This window comes from Halichoerus grypus, chromosome X (assembly GCF_964656455.1).
Source record: "Halichoerus grypus chromosome X, mHalGry1.hap1.1, whole genome shotgun sequence".
Classification (NCBI taxonomy): domain Eukaryota; kingdom Metazoa; phylum Chordata; class Mammalia; order Carnivora; family Phocidae; genus Halichoerus; species Halichoerus grypus.
In genome coordinates, this window is record NC_135727.1 from 122,049,574 (window position 1) to 122,066,530 (window position 16,957).

General features: G+C 42.2%; 1 protein-coding gene across 4 annotated transcripts in view; it reads right to left on the reverse strand.

The window, feature by feature from the left end:
* EGFL6 (EGF like domain multiple 6) overlaps window positions 1-16,957 on the reverse strand; it is a 58,436-nt gene that overhangs the window by 2,396 nt on the left and 39,083 nt on the right. Inside the window, exons 8-11 of one of the 4 annotated variants that reach the window (XM_036100004.2) lie at window positions 11,576-11,902; window positions 10,440-10,520; window positions 8,706-8,807; window positions 5,822-6,087 (exon numbers count right to left, since the gene is read on the reverse strand). In XM_036100004.2, the coding sequence (XP_035955897.2) occupies window positions 5,822-6,087; window positions 8,706-8,807; window positions 10,440-10,520; window positions 11,576-11,902 (776 nt within the window). Of the gene's footprint in view, window positions 1-5,821; window positions 6,088-8,705; window positions 8,811-10,439; window positions 10,521-11,575; window positions 11,903-16,957 lie in introns of all 4 variants that reach the window. The other 3 variants (XM_036100003.2, XM_078063982.1, XM_078063983.1) reach the window with 3 other exon arrangements.

Consider the following 16,957-nt stretch of genomic DNA (forward strand, 5'->3'; position numbering starts at 1 on the left):
TTACAACTTTTAAAAAAATTTTAGTTCCAGTATAGTTAACATACAGTGTTACATTAGCTTCAAACGCACAATATAGTGATTCAACAATTCTGTACTCAGTGCTCATCATAAGTGTGCTCTGCATCCCCTTCACCTATTTCCTGCATCCCCCCACCCCCCTCCCCTCTGGTAACCATCAGTTTGTTCTCTATAGTTAGGTGTTTTTAGTTTGTGTGTGTCTCGCTCTTTTTTGGGGGGGGGGTTCATTTGTTTTGGTTCTTAAATTCCACATATGAGTGAAATCATATGGTACTTGTCTTTCTCTGACTTATTTCACTTAGCATTATATCCTCTAGTTCCATCCATGTTGCTGCAAATGGCAAGATTTCATTCTTTTATATGGCTGAGTAATATTCCATTGTGTATATATACCACATCTTTTTTACCTATTTGTCTACTGATGAACACTTGGGGTGCTTCCATATCTTGGTTATCATAAATACTGCTGCAATAAACATGGGCGTGTGTATATCTTTTCAATTTAGTATTTTTGTTTTCTTTGGGTAAATACCCAGTAGTAGAATTATTGGATCATACGGTAATTCTGTCTTTAATTTTTTTAAAGATTTTATTTAATTATTTGACAGAGAGGGAGAGCACAAGCAGGGGGAGCAGCAGAGGGAGAGGGAGAAGCAGGCTCCCTGCTGAGCAGGGAGCCCGATGCGGGGCTTGGTCCCAGGACCCTGGGACCATGACCTGAGCTGAAGGCAGACACTTAACTGACTGAGCCACCAAGGTGCCCTGTAACTCTGTCTTTAATCATTTGAGGACCCTCCATACTATTTTCCACAGTGGGTGCACCAGTTTGCATTCCTCTCCAACAGTGCAAGAGGGTTCCGCTTTCTCCACATCCTCACCAACACCTGTTGTTCCTTGTGTTTTTGATTTTAGCCATTCTGACAGGTGTGAGTTGATATCTCATTGTGGTTTTGATTTGCATTTACCTGATGATGAGTGATGTTGAGCATCTTTTCATGTGTCTGTTGGCCATCTGTATGTCTTCTTTGGAGAAGTATCTTCTACCCCTTTTTTTCTGTTTGTTTGTTTTAGAGAGAGAGCACTCGAACTGGGGAGGAGGGGCAGAAAGAGAGAGAATCCCAAGCGGACTCTGTGCTGAGCTTGGAGCCTGACTCGGGACTTGATCTCATGACCCTGAGATCACGACCTGAGCTGAAATCAAGAGTTGGATGCTCAAATAACTGAGTCACCCAGGTGCCCCTATCCATTTTTTAATTGGATTTTTTTTTTTTTTTTTTTTTTTGGTGTTGAGTTGCATAAGTTCTTTGTTTTGGATACTAACACTTTATCGGATGTCATTTGCAAATATTTTCTCCCATTGAGTAGGCTGTCTTTTAACTTTTTGTTAATTGTTTCCTTTGCTGTGCAGAAAGCAGCTTTTTATTTTGATGTAGCCCCAATAGTTTCCTTTGCCTTAGGAGACATCTAGGAAAATGTTGTTGTGACCGATGTCAGAGAAATTACTGCTTTGCTCTCTTCTAGGATTTTTATGGTTTCAGGTCTCACATTTAGGTCTTTAATCCATTTTGAGTTTATTTTTGTGTATGGTGTAAGAAAGTGGCCCAGTTTAATTTTTACATGTAGCTGTCCAGTTTGCCCAACACCATTTGTTGAAGAGACTGTCCTCTCCCCATTGTGTATTTTTGCTTCCTTTGTTGTAGATTAATTGACCATATCTGGGCTCTCTATTCTGTTCAACTGCTCTATGTGTCTATTTTTGGGCCAGTACCATACTGTTTTGATTACTACAGCTTTGTAGTGTATCTTGAAATCTGGGATTATAATACCTCCAGCTTTGTTCTTTTTTCTCAAGATGGCTTTGGCTATTTGGGGTCTTCTGTGGTTCCATACAAATTGTAAGATTATTTGTTCTAGTTCTGTGAAAAATGTTGTTGGTATTTTGGTAGGGATTGCATTAAATCTGTAGATTGCTTTGGGAAGTATGGACATTTTAACAATATCTGTTTTCCAAATCCATGAGAATGGAATATCTTTCCATCTGTTTATGTCATCTTCCATTTCTTTCATCGATGTTTTATAGTTTTCAGAGTACAGTTCTTTCACCTCTTTGGTTAAGTTTTTTTCTAGGTATTTTATTATTTTGAGTGCAATTATATATGGGCCAGCTTTCTTAATTTCTCTGCTTCTTCGTTATTAGTGTATAGAAATGCAACAGACTTCTGCACATTGATTTTGTATCCTGTGAACTCACTGAGTTCGTTTGTCAGTTCTAGTAGTTTTTTGGTGGAGTCTTTAGGGTTTTCTACATGTAGTACCATGCCATCTGCCAATACTGAAAGTTTAACTTCTTCCTTACCAATTTGGATGCCTTTTATTTTTCTTGTCTGATTGCTGTGGCTAGGACTTCCAGTACTATGTTGAATAAAAGTGGTGAGAGTGGACATCTTTGTCTTGTTCCTGATCTTAGGGGAAAAGCTCTTGGTTTTTCACCATCATGATGTTAGCTGGGGGTTTTTCGTATATGGCCTTTATTATGCTGCAGTATGTTCCCTCTAAACCTACTTTGTTGAGGGTTTTTATCATAAATGGATGTTGTACTTTGTGAAATGCTTTTTCTGCCTCTATTGAAATGATTGTATGATTTTTATCCTTTCTCTTATTGATGTGGTGGATCACATTGATTGATTTGTAAATATTGAACCACTCTTGCATCCCAGGCATAAATCCCACTTGATCATGGTAAATGATTTTTTTTAAATGCACTGTTGGATTTGGTTTGCTAATATTTTGTTGAGGATTTTTGCATCTATGTTCATCAGAGATATTGGGCTGTAGTTCTCTTTTTTTGTGGTATCTTTATCTGGTTTTTGTATCAGGGCAATGCTGGCCCATGGAATGAATTTGGAAGCTTTCCTTCCTCTTCTATTTTTTGAAATAGTTTGAGAAGAAGAGGTATTAACTCTTCTTTAAATGTTTGGTAGAATTCACCTGTGGAGCTGTCTGATCCTGGATTTCTGTTTCTTGAGAGATTTTTGATTACTGATTCAATTTCATCACTGGTAATCAGTTTGTTTAAATGGTTGTCTGAGGTTTCTATTGAGGCTAGATTCTTAGCCAACAAGACTCCAGCCTCAGTAAAGATTTGTGTGTCCTGGCCATGCATGGAAGTTGAAGAGATGAGTGAGTGACTTTACGTGCAACATGGGTACATAGAATATCCATGGCCCCCATGATGAAGTAAAAATGTGCTGCCCTCTCTTAATATCTGTGCTGCTTTTAGCCCCTCAGAAGCGCAGGCCACCCTAGGGAGGGGCACCCTCCCTCAATCCTACATGAGCAAATAGCCGAGAATGAATCCCACCCCATCCCCCTGCCACATGAAGGATGCAGCTTTATATTCAGATATAATTTGATTTAGAGAAAGTAACGTGCCTTACCTTGTATGCCTGTGTTCATGGAAGAAGAGTTGCATCTGCTACAAATATCCACGGCCAATGCGACCTTGACAAACTGGTATGCATGCTTTAGTCTAGATTATTCAGCATCCCCACCCTCCAGTATGCCCCAGTAAGGGTTCCCCTCATACTGAGAAAGTTCAGGGCATAGGTGCCTGCATCAGGGCCTGGCTGGGCCTGAGCATCCCTCTTGACAGAGCTGTGTTGTGTTATAGGGCCATTGCTGGCCAGGCTCTTTGGAGGCATATTTGCAAAAATGTGTATTAAAAAAAAAAAATCACTGTTTTGATGGCACATGCTGTTACCCACCCCCAAGCTACCATGTTACATAACGTATTTCTCAGTATATAAATTCAGTTATGGAGGTAATTATGAATGCTGTGCCGAGGTGTATTTCAATTCTCCAACAGGATGTCAACTATACGTAGCACAGCTCAGTGTCACGGTCCCCAAACCATGCTACAAACACAACAATGTAAATATGTGGATTGGATTTGTATCGATGCAAATATGCTGCAATCAGCATAAACTAGAATCAATGTGTTCGTCAGCACTAAACAAACATGGGCAAGAGGGAAAGAATGGTGAGAAAATTCAACTACAGCCCAATGTGTATTTTATCTATAGTCATATTGTAGGATGTATTTTAAATAAGATGCTCTGCTTAAGTGGGACAAGTAAATAAAAAGATATTGAATATAACGTCTGACACCAGACCCCAGGCTTTCTATTACTGCCTATTATCAAAAAACAGGATTTTCCTTATGTTCATGAATCATTATCTTTCACAAGCCAAGTGTAAATGGAATCCCAATTTATGGATCTACTAATTGCTCTTCCTCTTGAAACCATTAGTTGGTACTCAGGGTTTCATGTATCTCCTTCTAGCTTCCACCCTACCTCTTCTCTTCCCACCCCAACCAAGCTTTACACAAGGGTCCACAGTGGCTGCCTCCCAGGCTCTGCTCTCTTCCCTCCTCATCTCTCTATAGGCTGGCCTTCCCCTTCCCCTCCAAAGAAACAACCCCTGCAAGGGGCACCAACCACCTCCTGATGGTCAAACTTGATAGACTCTTTGTCATTTTTATCCTATTCATTCTTTCTGAGCGTTTCATCTCATTGACCAGCTTCTTCTTAGATGTTGTTCCCTTTTCCTTTATTAAACCCACTATACAGTAAAGGATTGATCCAGGAGGTCTGGGTTGTCCAAACCCTGAACATTCTAAAGAAAGGTTTGGCTCTTGACTGGTTCCTGGGAGATAACCTCTAAGTCCTCGGAATATCTTGCCTCTTAAGAGTGTCTTTGCCCATGCCAGATAATCGATGCTAACAATGTGATTTATAGCGGGGGCCCTGAGTCACAAAGAAACAGTCTGACCTCTGGAGAGTCTGGAGACTGAGTAACTAAGGTCAGCTATGCAGGCAGTCATGTGGGCAGACTGAACCCAACAAAAGCCCAGAACACCAAGGCCTGGGTGAGCTTCGAGGGTGGGTAACATTTTGTGAGTGTTGTCACGCATCATTGCTGAGAGAATGAAGAGCTGTACTTATGATTCTACTGGCGGAGGAATACCACAAGCTTGTGCCCACTCTCTCCTGGACGCTGCCTTATGCACCTTTTCCCTCTGCTGACCTTATTCACCACCCTTTCACTGTAATAAACTATATTCATGAATAGAACAGCTTCTCTGAATTCTCTGAGTCCTTCTAGGGAACCACAGAACCTGAATGGTCTTGAGACCCCAGACAACAGCCACAATCTCAGTTTAATTTAAAAAACATTAAAAAAAATGACCTCCTAGGGCACCTGGGTGGCTCAGTTGGTTAAACATCTGCCGTCAGCTCAGGTCATGGTCTTGGGGTCCTGGGATAGAGCCCCGCGTCGGGCTCCCTGCTCAACAGGGAGTCTGCTTCTGCCTCTCCCTCTGCCTCTATCCCCTACTCGAGCGCTCGTGCTCTCTCTCTGATAAATAAATAAAATCTTTTAAAAAAAGGCCTTCTAGCTTCCATTCATTGTGATAAGTGCTGGGCACAGAATGACTGAGCAAGACATTCTTGTACATATTAAGGATTTTACAGTCTGGTGTGAGAGGCTGCTGGGGAGGAGCCTGACACGCAGACAGATCGTTTCTATAGCATGTGATGCGCATGCACTTGACAACACCAGTGGTGCTGATCCATCGCCTTGCCTATTTTGCTCCAGAATATAAACTCTTTAACTGTAGGGAAAAAGTCGTAATTACTCAGCTTTGTGGCCCCAGTGCCTAGGTCCTTGAGTGTTTTGTTTTATTTGCTGAATCACTGAAAAAGAATGTCAGGATCTCATTTAACACTGGCTTTCCACTTACACTTTTGGTAGTGTCGATCCCTTGATGCAACTGAATTTTCCCAGTCTTCCACCTCTCATCCTCACTTCTGGTCTCCTCCCAGGCCAGGGCATTGTTACTGTTTTTCACAAACACTCGAAGCTTCCCTACTTTGTCTCCGGCCAGCCGGTAATCAAAGAGCAAACAGAAATTGCTTTGGGCTTGCAGGTCAGGGAGGAGGAGTTTCAACCGGCCGATGTCCTTCTTACGGCCCACTAGGGCCGGAACTGCCATGTAGTAGCCAACAGCTGCAAGAGAAAAAAAATGCCCAGTTAATGAAGCCATTGTATAGGGTCTGGCTATAGTGTCTAAAATAGGATAGAAAATGAATGATAACTGGAATTAAAAATTTTTAAAAACCATTAAAAAAAAAAAGAACATGAATGACAGTCTCCTATAGGGAAAGCTGAAGTTCTCTCCATTTCCAACACAGGAACAAAATTTACATGCTAAAATGGCTTTTAGGGATCACAAAGATGAAATCCTTTATGGTACAGAAAAGGAAACTGAGGGTCAGAGAAACTGAGGAATTTGTCCACATTCACAAAACGTGGTGGTAGCAGATATGCGGTAAGAATCTAATGAAATAGTCTTTTAGCACTGCAGGTAATTTGCAGCTGTTGGAGAACTTGCGTTCCAGAACTTTCCACCTTGGTTGTTGGAATGCATTTTCCCACAGAGTCAATGATATGTATGATGGCCAGCTCATTAGGTAGTGTGGCATTTAATCCACAACATACATGAATTTGTCCTAGCAGTTTCATGGAGCTCAACCACCACTTGCAATGTATCACTCTGAGTTCCGATTTAGGATGACAGGGACATATCTCTTTCTAAGATCCATCTCCTGAGTATCTTTTAACCAGCGGTAGTGGACATTGCTCATCACCAATCCTCTGGTTGTGGCTTTGATAAACCTGGGCAAAAAATTCTCATAGAATGGGGTCTCATAGAGTGGGGTCTGAATGAAAAGAAGGAATTCCTGTGGAAGCCGGGAGGATTACACTGGGGGCAGGGAGTGGGGGCTGGAGTCTTCTGCTGGTACCTTCCTGGAGACACCTGCAGGAGCCAGGTTGACATTGCCTTAGTTTTCACTGGACTCAGAGACTGTCTGGTCTTCTTCCCCAGCTGGTAAAGTTGCAGATTCAGCAACTAAAGATACAGGATGCTCAGGAGAGTTTGCATTTCAGATAAGGAGCATGTCTGAGATACACTAAAAAATATTCACTGCTTATCTGAAATGTAGGCATCCTACATTTATCTAGCCACTCTACCAGTGACACCCTCTCTTCTGTGACCCACTGTGGCCAATTTCTCCTTCTCTCTCAGCTAAAGCCCATTTTGATCTGTCCTTGAGATTTTATCCTTCTAAAAATGCTGATTCATCCTGTGTTTCTTTCTTATATTTAACTCTGTAGGGAAAGACAAGCCCACCTAGAGGTCTGAAGGGGGTTCAGGAGGGAAGAAAGTACGCTTTGAGGGACACAAAGGCTGAGAACCCTGGGGCCATTTGCGAATCGTGTTTGTAAACAGGGGACTTCCCATTGTTGGAAAACCCAACTTAAGACACTGCTGACCATGTGAACTGTCAAGATCCTGGAATAACTTACAGGCTCCCCATGTGATATAGCTCTGGCAGACGTAAACTTGCAGATGCCATGATGCAAGAAAGGAGAAACTCAAGTTAGCTATCGACAAGACAGGCTCTCCGAAGATGTACTGTCTCCAGACTGATTAAACTTGCCCCGTGCTTGCCCTGAATCTTTGGCGATAGTCCCACTCATGCAACTTGCCGCGTTACATGTATCCCCCCTACCCTAATCTCCAGTTTCACGAGGAATTTTTGTTAGGGGATATCCAGGTTTCCTGGTTGCATGTGAAGGCTTGAAAGGAAAGATCTAAGGGAGGAATTAATCTAGAGGAAGGATGCAGAAGGATCTGGTAACTGAGGGCTAAACTTGTAGGTCCCCAAGTTAATAAATGGACTGGTAAAGAATCTGAGTCCCCACAGTTGTCTCTAACTACACAGTCAGCCTCAGGAGACAGGGATTTGGTTTATGCTCCAAATGGGAGCTGCCAGCCAAATGCTCTACCCAAGGGAAAAGATAGGGCCCATCAGTAGTGTTTAACCAAGAAGTGGAAAGGGCTGGAATGCCACAGCTCAGAGCTGAAGTTGAGAAAAATCCAAGTTTAAGTGGCCAGAAAGAAATCTGCAAGCAATAGAGGGGAAAGTTCGGGTTGCTGACCTGACGGCTCCTTATGGTGTTGATACTTTGAGGGGTGACTTTGCTAAAACTTCAGGTATAGGTAGAGGTTATATTTCCTTTTCAGATTTACTTTTCCCACAAAAAGCAAAACAGAAGCTACAGAGCACCATTAGCCAGCAAACTGGGGAAAAGGAACAATTTCTTTCTACCTTTTCCCCCAATACTCTTAAAACGCACATGAATTCTGGGGCACCTGGCTGGCTCAGTTGGTAGAGCATGCAACTCTGGATCTTGGGGTCATGAGTTTGAGCCCTACGTTGGGCATGGAGATTACCTTAAAAAAAGTTTTCCTTTAAAAATCTTAAAAAAAAAAAAATGTACATGAATTCCAACATCTCTCTCTCAGCAGCAGGAACGACTATGGGAGTTTTGCTGGAACATCTGGGTGTGGGTGGGTGGGGGTAGGAGGGATAAGGCGGAGCATATATGCTGAACCAACTTAGCCATTCGTCACGGGAGATTTCAGGAAGGTCTAAAAGTTTCCAAACATGACAAACAACCCTGACCTAACAAGTGAGAAGAATAATAACCCCACATCACTGGAGAGCCTTCTTTACCTGTGTCATACCACAGAACACAAAAGAGTAAAATCTAAATACCATTATCTCGGTCAGCAGGATTCCAGTCAAAGTCATCCTCTATATCCTGTTTCCAGTCACAGACCCCATGGTCAAAGCTGCAATCAACTGAGATATTTAAATCTGCTAAGAAAAAGGGTACATTTCATAATCATTAAGAGTATTAGAAACACGTCTAACATTTGGAGCTTTGGAAGGCCACGTCATGTTTTCAGTTGCTGTTGAGCACTGAGCTAAGCTACTCCATGGTGTTGCTGCCTCGGCAACCATTTTGTTTGGCCAAACAGCCTACAGGAGCCTAAAACTGACCTTCATCCCTCATGCGAGTGCCAGCCATAGATCTAGAGCAGCCTGCCGAGTCACAAGGAAATGTAAGTTCTTGATATAACTTCCCAACAGCTCTTGTGATCAACAGTCCCCCCGTCTCCCAAGGCCATCCTTTTAGGGGACCCTAAGGATGCACTCCTTAGATAAGACTCCCTTGGAGCTCAACAACATCCTGACCTTTCTGGTTTGAGTTGACAAATCCAGCTTCAGCCCGGGGAACCCCAAAGTACTCCGCATAGGAACACTAATAAGGGCATGTGCCCCAGGTCCTGTCTCTCTCTAAGCACCCTGCCTCGACTTCCCCGTGTGGCCCTTGATGTGTGCCATGATCTTCCAGGACCTGTGAGTAATAAACTTCTCCATTTCAATTTCCCTTGTGGTCTTTTGTTGAACCATCTGGCACTGGGGGGCTCTACTTAACAAATATTAATTTAACAAAGTCAGAACAACTGCGTGGAGTACAGATCATGGCAAACGAAATGGCCTTAAGAACAGTGTCAAACCAGATACTCTGTTTCAATTTAAATCTGTGAAGTCCTTCTGGACAAATTCTGTTATGACCTTAAAACAATGACTTCCTGTATCCATGTTCTTCACAATATAACTTTGCGGCACCATCCCCAGCACTTAAGTCCGGCCCGGCCTCGTGACTTTCCTTGGACAATAGAATACAGAAGTGAGCTGAGCCAGTCCTGAGCCTAGACCTCAAAAGGCCTGTGTGCTTCCACTTGACTCCTTGGAACCCTGCCACCGCTTCATGAGAACCAGCGTGGCTGGCCTGCTGGAGGATGAGACACCACCTGGAGCAGAGCTGAGTCAGCCCCGTTGTCTCAGGTGAGGCCTCAGGTCCGTGAGAGAGCACAGCTAAGATCGGCCAAGTCACTGAGTCGGCCCACGGCTGACTACAGACACGTGGGTAAGCCCCACTCAGACCAGCCCAGATCAGCAGAACTACCCAGCTGATCCACAGACTCATAAACAAAAATAAATATTTATTGCTATAGGCCACTGAGGGTGTGCGGTTGTTTATTACGCGGCACTACTGTGGCAATGGGTAATGGACACTGGAACTTGGGTCCGGAATTTAGTACATGGTAATTTTCATGTTGTGGGCCCTCAGGTGTTGCAGTTGAAGCAATTGTGTCATTTTCTCCCATCTTCAAATATATACTATCTGCCTTGACCCATCACTCCAGGTGTCAGGCAGGAGTAATGCAGAGAAGACAGCCTTCCTATATTGTTACCATGGGTATTAATCATGTAAAGGCCTACTTTCATACTGACGCTGTGGGTCAAGATGTTTGGATTCTTCCCTTGGTGTTTAGGAATGAAGCAGTGATTCATAAACAATCATCTCATCGTACGAAGACATTAAAATGATATGGGACATTATCGAAGAGCATACACTTGAGAGAAAGTATTATTTACCTTTATGTTCAAATCTGGATGTTACCGGTTTTCCGTGGACCAGACCCAGACCCAATTCACCTGCTTCATTCACCTTAGGGGCTAATAAAGAACACTTGATCAGTTAAGAAAAACCCTGAACCTTCACATGCTAAGAAGGAAATGAATGAATGACCGAACAAAGAGTTTTATCATGTATTCTAATTATAGAATATGTTAGAGCAGAGTTTCCTTAACATTCCCAAACCATTCACGTTGGTTCCACTTTCCTTGTCTAGAACATTGTTTTCCAAAGATGTCCCAAGCATCTACACTAGTAACATGTCGCTTCTCACCAGGCTTTGGAAATATACTGTCTTGAGATTTTCACTCTCTATTAGAGGAGACAATGTCATTGATATGGTAGTTCTTGGATAGGTGGGCGTGGGTGTACTTTTCATTTGGTTAAATCTAACAGCCATGGAACCAAGGACAGACAAGGCCAAAAACAGAGGCAGCAACAAATGCCTAGCAAGAAAGAAATACAAAGTCTCAGCGTGGGGATATGCGGGGATTAATAAGGAAACCACCCTGGAGGGGCTGAGACTTATGGTGGGGTTCCACAGAGCGACCAGTGAGAAGGGCAGTCATCCAGTACATGGAGAAAACTTAAGCTCTTCTATAGAATGTTCCTCCCTACAACTGTCATTTGGGCTTTTTAAATTGTAGCCACAGAACTGTGAAATCCCCCTTGCAATGAGTGGGCCTGTCAAAACTGCCTTTAGGAAGTAAATACGCAGCGGTTGGCAGATCCACCTGGATCCGGGGGCTCTCTGGTTTGGGGGTGCGCTGCGTGGACAGCCAGGCAGCCAGACAAGTATGCTTGTAGGGCAAGCCCCGTGTGCTTGGTGGGGAGCAGAAAGAGGGTCTGTGTCAAATAGGAACAGCCCCCTGGGGGGGAAGGGGAAAGTTCTTATCCTCCTTGTTTCCCACGCAGCAAATTTGATTTGGGATTTGCAGAAGATGTTGGTTTCCACACCTTACAGACAACCCTGCTTCTTAAGGATCAGCACCGAACCTAATTTTGCTTCAGGCACGAAGCTGTCTTCTTTCACTTGCCAGGAGAAGTCACAATTCATTTTTCATAAAATGTGTAAACTAACAAAAGTTTTACTCACAGAACACATCTCCTCGAAGGCTTTGCTCCCACTCCACGTGGTTTTTCAGGGCTTGCTCATTTTTTTTCTCTTCCTCAAGCCCCTCTTTCTTTCTCTCTTCATTCTGTTTCTTTCCTCCATTAGAGTTCCTAGCTCTGGAAACAGTCTCTTCAGAGTTGAGGGGCCGCAAGTTAACCTTAGGGGCAGGAGTTCCAGAAGGTTCTGTGATGACATTTTTAATTTTTACCTTCTTTTTCATGCTGTTTTTGTGAGCCAGCAACTTCTTGATTCTGTCTTTGATGACACCACGTGCTCTGAGGACTTCCTTCACAGAATTTTCAGGGATAACTAAAATAAACAATAAAGGTGGGACGTTTCACATTGGCCATTAATTAGGTCACTCATGAAAAATGCAGCATTTAAAGTGCAGTAACAAATGCTTCCAGAATCAACCCACTCGAGGCTCTACCACCCGATATTTTAATTGTTTTTGAAGTAGGCTCCACGCCCAACATGGGGCTTGAACTCACGACCCTGAGATCAAGAGCCACATGTTTTACCAACTGAGCCAGCCAAACTCCCCACTACCACTTGATATTTTAGGAAGAACTGTATTTGCATCCATTTAAAGCAGTTCCAATGTTATGGTAGTATCTTAGCTACCTTTCGTTAGAGGACACACTTTCGTCTTGCGTCAGAAATTACTACAATGAAATAAATAGCTGCTCCTCCCAAGGTGGGCTACAGACCCCACAGTGATGGATTTTCCAGGGTCCTCTACTCTTTCTGCATTCAGACCGCTGTTCTTCAAAGCTGGTGTTGTCCGGGCAACCTACTGATTTGTCCAAATTTGACGTTCTAAGATTACAACCATAGCGATAGGTTGAACCATATAAATTGCCAATAATGGGTCACTTATAACCTACAAAAATGGTGATTTATGGTTCAATGTATACAATTTTTCTTCCCTGTTCTCTCTCCCCTTTGAATCTCTTCACCTCAACCAACTACTATCTAAAACTAAATGATTTTACTTATTGAATATTTAGAGAGGCTTCTGTATTTACTATCTTATACTCATTTTTTATTGCTCACCACTAAATTAAATTGCTTTTAGAAATGCACTTCTAAAAAATATAAAATAGGGCGCCTGGGTGGCTCAGTCGGTTAAGCATCTGCCTTCGGCTCAGGTCATGAACCGGGGGTCCTCGGACTGAGCCCTGTGTCGGGCCCTCTGCTCAGCGGGGAGTCTGCTTCTCCCTCTCCCTTGGCCCCTCCCCACTGCTCGTGTTCTCTCACTCTCTCTCAAATAAATAAAATCTTCTAATAAAAAAAAAATATATATATATATATATAATAAAATAACACACTTCCGGGTTGATTCCTCTTACCCCCCATGGACCAATGTCCCTGGGGTGGGGGCAGAATATGTTTGTGTGGAAGAACGCAAGAGGTAGAAGAATGGTCATTTAGCTCAACACCTGTGTTTTGTAGATGAGACAACTGGGTAATGTTGAGTCACTTGCCTAAAGTCACTCAGCTACCAGGGGCAAAGTTAGAATTTGAGGGTCAAGAAGATGAATGACTCCTTTTCCAGTCCTATTTCCATGGCAGGTTTATTCCTGCTTTAGGGTTAAGGGTTACTTTTCTACAGACTGGTTCAAATTCCTTGAGATCTAGAGTCCAAAGATACATGCCCTTTTTCCAGGGATCTACTCATGATAATTAAGAATATCCAACTGATATAAAAAAAAAGTAATTTTTATTTTATTTTTTTAAAAGATTTTATTTATTTATTTGACAAAGGGAAAGAGCACAAGCAGGGGGAGTGGCAGGCAGAGGAAGAAGCAGGCTACCCGCCGAGCAAGGAGCCCCGTGTGGGGCTCGATCCCAGAACCCTGGGATCATGACCTGAGCTGAAGGCAGACACTTAACCAACTGAGCCACCCAGGTGCCCAAAAAAGGTAATTTTTAAAGAATTAAAAACACTGATCTTTAAAATCAGATATATTGTCTTTTTATAAAATATCTAGGCATGTGCCAGTCTAAGACTAGGCAAGAAAGGGTCTAATAACACCTGAACCAATTCACTCAATTCTACTACTTGGACATAGTTTATAGGAAAATGAAATAAGGGAGTAGACATTAAGTTCAATGTCTATAAACAATGCTAGAAAAATAAACTGGATTGGGATTTTATTAGAATATTTTTCTTGGCAATTTTCTAATCTCTTCTCCCACTCAGTTCTTTCTCCATCATTTGGCTGATTCAATCTGTACCAAAGTGGTAGAAAAATAAACGAGAAGAAGTCTCCAATATTTGGGATAATCAAAAGAAGAAGGAACAATGCTTTGAAAATATATATGGTCTTAATTAACACGTTGCTTTTACTTTGAAATCAATCTAAAGCTGTTATGGCAAGAGCTGCATTTCCTTTTTCAACAAAATGTTCTAGCTGTTTATCAGTGTGACAGTCCGTAGTTATTGGTTGGAAACCAACTACTAGTAATACAAGTAATGCATCATTACTCATTTTCCTGACCTTCCAATGGCCTGTTTTAGCTTCTTTGCAAGAGGCTGCATGTTAAGTTTTGATTGTAAGGTGCTGATAATATGGACCTTCCTCTGGAGGTCCCACTGTGTAATTTTGTCAACGGTTCCCTGAGTCTTTTCCCAAGACCTCACATGAAAAATTAACAGGAAACACCCATTCTCTGGAAATTTCCTTCATGCAATCAGTAACCTAAAACTAAGGACCTTTACTAAATAATGGGAAGAGGGTTTCAACCCACATCAGGCAAACCTAAACATCTGCTTTCAGTTTCTGCTTTGAAGTTTCGATTTTTTTCCAATTGAAAAAAAAAAAAAAAATCAAACCATCACAACCTTTGTGGTGTCAACAATTTCACTGCTTTAGTATGTAAAAAGAGCTGGGGCAAGGGATAAAAGCTAGGCATGTGCATGACTATGAATGGATAGATGTGGCTTTATCTAGATATTGCTGTTTCAGTGCTCGCTTCGGGCAGCACATATACTAAAATTAGATATTGCTGTTTCAAACTTAACTGGTGATTGTTCCTCTTAAACATTTCTTGATTAATGCATCATCTTTGTGAGAATACAAACACGTGGGAGTAGTTACAGTAGGAGGGTCATTGGCACATTTGGGGATCGCTGACCTAAAAACAGGGAATTCCAGAGTTTTCAGAATCACAGGCCAGTCTTCTGTAAATGAAGTTGACAATTTCTCTTGGGAGAGATTTGAGAGTTCTCCAAATATCCACTTTGTCAAAAACTTCTATCTACCTGAAAATCTTAGCTTTAGAGAAGATCACTATGATGTGAGAACATCTTTCCCAAGAGGAACAGGACTCTGACATTTCATTCACCTGGGCTTGGTTCATCAGATGATCTCTAATAACCTGGCAGGAGAAACGTTCCTCTCGTCTGAACTTTGCACACACTGCTGGGAGGAGAGGCTTAATCATGGGACCCAGGAAACAGGGCGGGGCTAGGATGGCAGAAAGGCTGAGCCACAGCTGTTTGTTGCGAAAGGGCCCACAAGAGGTCTCCATCTCCAAGGAGTAGCCACCGGTCATGGACACACCTAGCCTGTGTTTAAGCACACAGCCCCAGAGCCCAGTTCCCTTGGTTTGACTCCTAGCTCCTGCCTTCTCTGGGCATTTGTCCTCAAACTAATACTTAACTCCTCTTTGCCTCAGTTTGCCCATTTGTAAAGCTGGGATAAGAATAGGGTTTTTATGAGGTTTAAATGAGCAAATACCTGTCAAAAGATTAGTGCCTGGGGCACCTGGGTGGCTCAGTCAGTTAAGCGGCTGCCTTCAGCTCAGGTCATGGTCCCAGGGTCCTGGGATCGAGCCCCGCATCAGGCTACCTGCTCGGCAGGAACCCTGCTTCTCCCTCTCCCACCCCCCTGCTTGTGTTCCCTCTCTTGCTGTGTCTCTCTCTGTCAGATAAATAAATAAAATATTAAAAAAAAAAAAGATTAGTGCCTGACATATATTTGGCCTATTTGCATTTATTTATTTATTTATTTATTTATTTTAAAAAGTATTTTATTTATTTATGGTTTATTTTTTAAAATATTTTATTTATTTATTTATTTATTTATTTATTTATTTATTTATTCAAGAGAGAGAGAGGGAGAGGGAGAGAGAATCTGAGGCAGATCCCGTGCTGAGCACAGAACCCAATGAGGGACTCGATCCCACAACCCAGAGTTCATGACCTGAACTGAAACCAAGAGTCAGATGTTTAACCAACTGAGCCACCCAGGTGCTCCTGTTTGCTATTATTTTTTAAAATTCACCACTAGAATGTTTAAAATCTTTTACTGAGTTAAAAAGAAATTTTTTCCAGGCCATACCTCCAAACTTCTAATGTTTATACTGTAATCAAAAGAAGCAAGTTGGAATGGCCCATTTTAGCAACGCCTGTGATCTTGAATATGTGGTCTATAAATGGAATTAAATCAGAAGCACATTTCTAATGACCAAGGAAACTGCTTTTAATGGGAACAACTGTTGAATTCTGGTAAAGAAGCCTTGGCCACTACCACTCCTAGGACTAGTGCACGATTATCGAGCATTTAATATAATCTCGGCTGGAACTAAACCCTTTATATGGACATTTATTTATTTTGTTGGGATTATTTAATGTAATCATCAAAAGAATATTAAGGGCCAGATACCATTATCTTTATTTTGCAGATGTGGAAACTGAAGCACTAGCGTTTAAATCGAGTTTGTTGACAGCCCACAGGTAGTAGGCCAGGGAGCCAATAGTCAAGCCAAGGTAATGTGATTCCAGAAGCCATGCTCCTGGTAACAAAATGACATCGTTTCCATTCCTAAATTGACTTACTGCCCAAGTTGGGTGATATTGAAGTTTTGCTTAGAATGAGTAGAGCTACTGTCAAATTAAGACCAAATTATCTAACAGTGTATTACCAATACTCACATATATTAGACCAGGAAAAAACCATACATGTCTACATTTAGGGTACTCCTTCCTCTGGGTACGTATGAGCATAAGGATAATCCACTAACTCCTCTTTTTTTTTTTTCCTTGGGGACGGGGGAGGAAGAGAGGGAGAGAGAGAATCTGCAGCAGGCTCCATGGAGGCTGATACCCCGCTCGATCTCACGACCCTGAGATCATGAAATCAAGAATCAGACGCTTAACCAACTGAGCCATCCAGGAGCCCCCTAACTCCTTTTCTGTACTGCAACATAGAGTCTGGACTTTTGCAGAAACAATGAACTCATAATAAAAGTTGCTATATCAGTGCTGTATATTATGTAACAGTAATTCACGTGCATACAAATGTATTTTACAATGTAACATTTTATAATGCTGCATGCTAATTGGATGGGATTCTC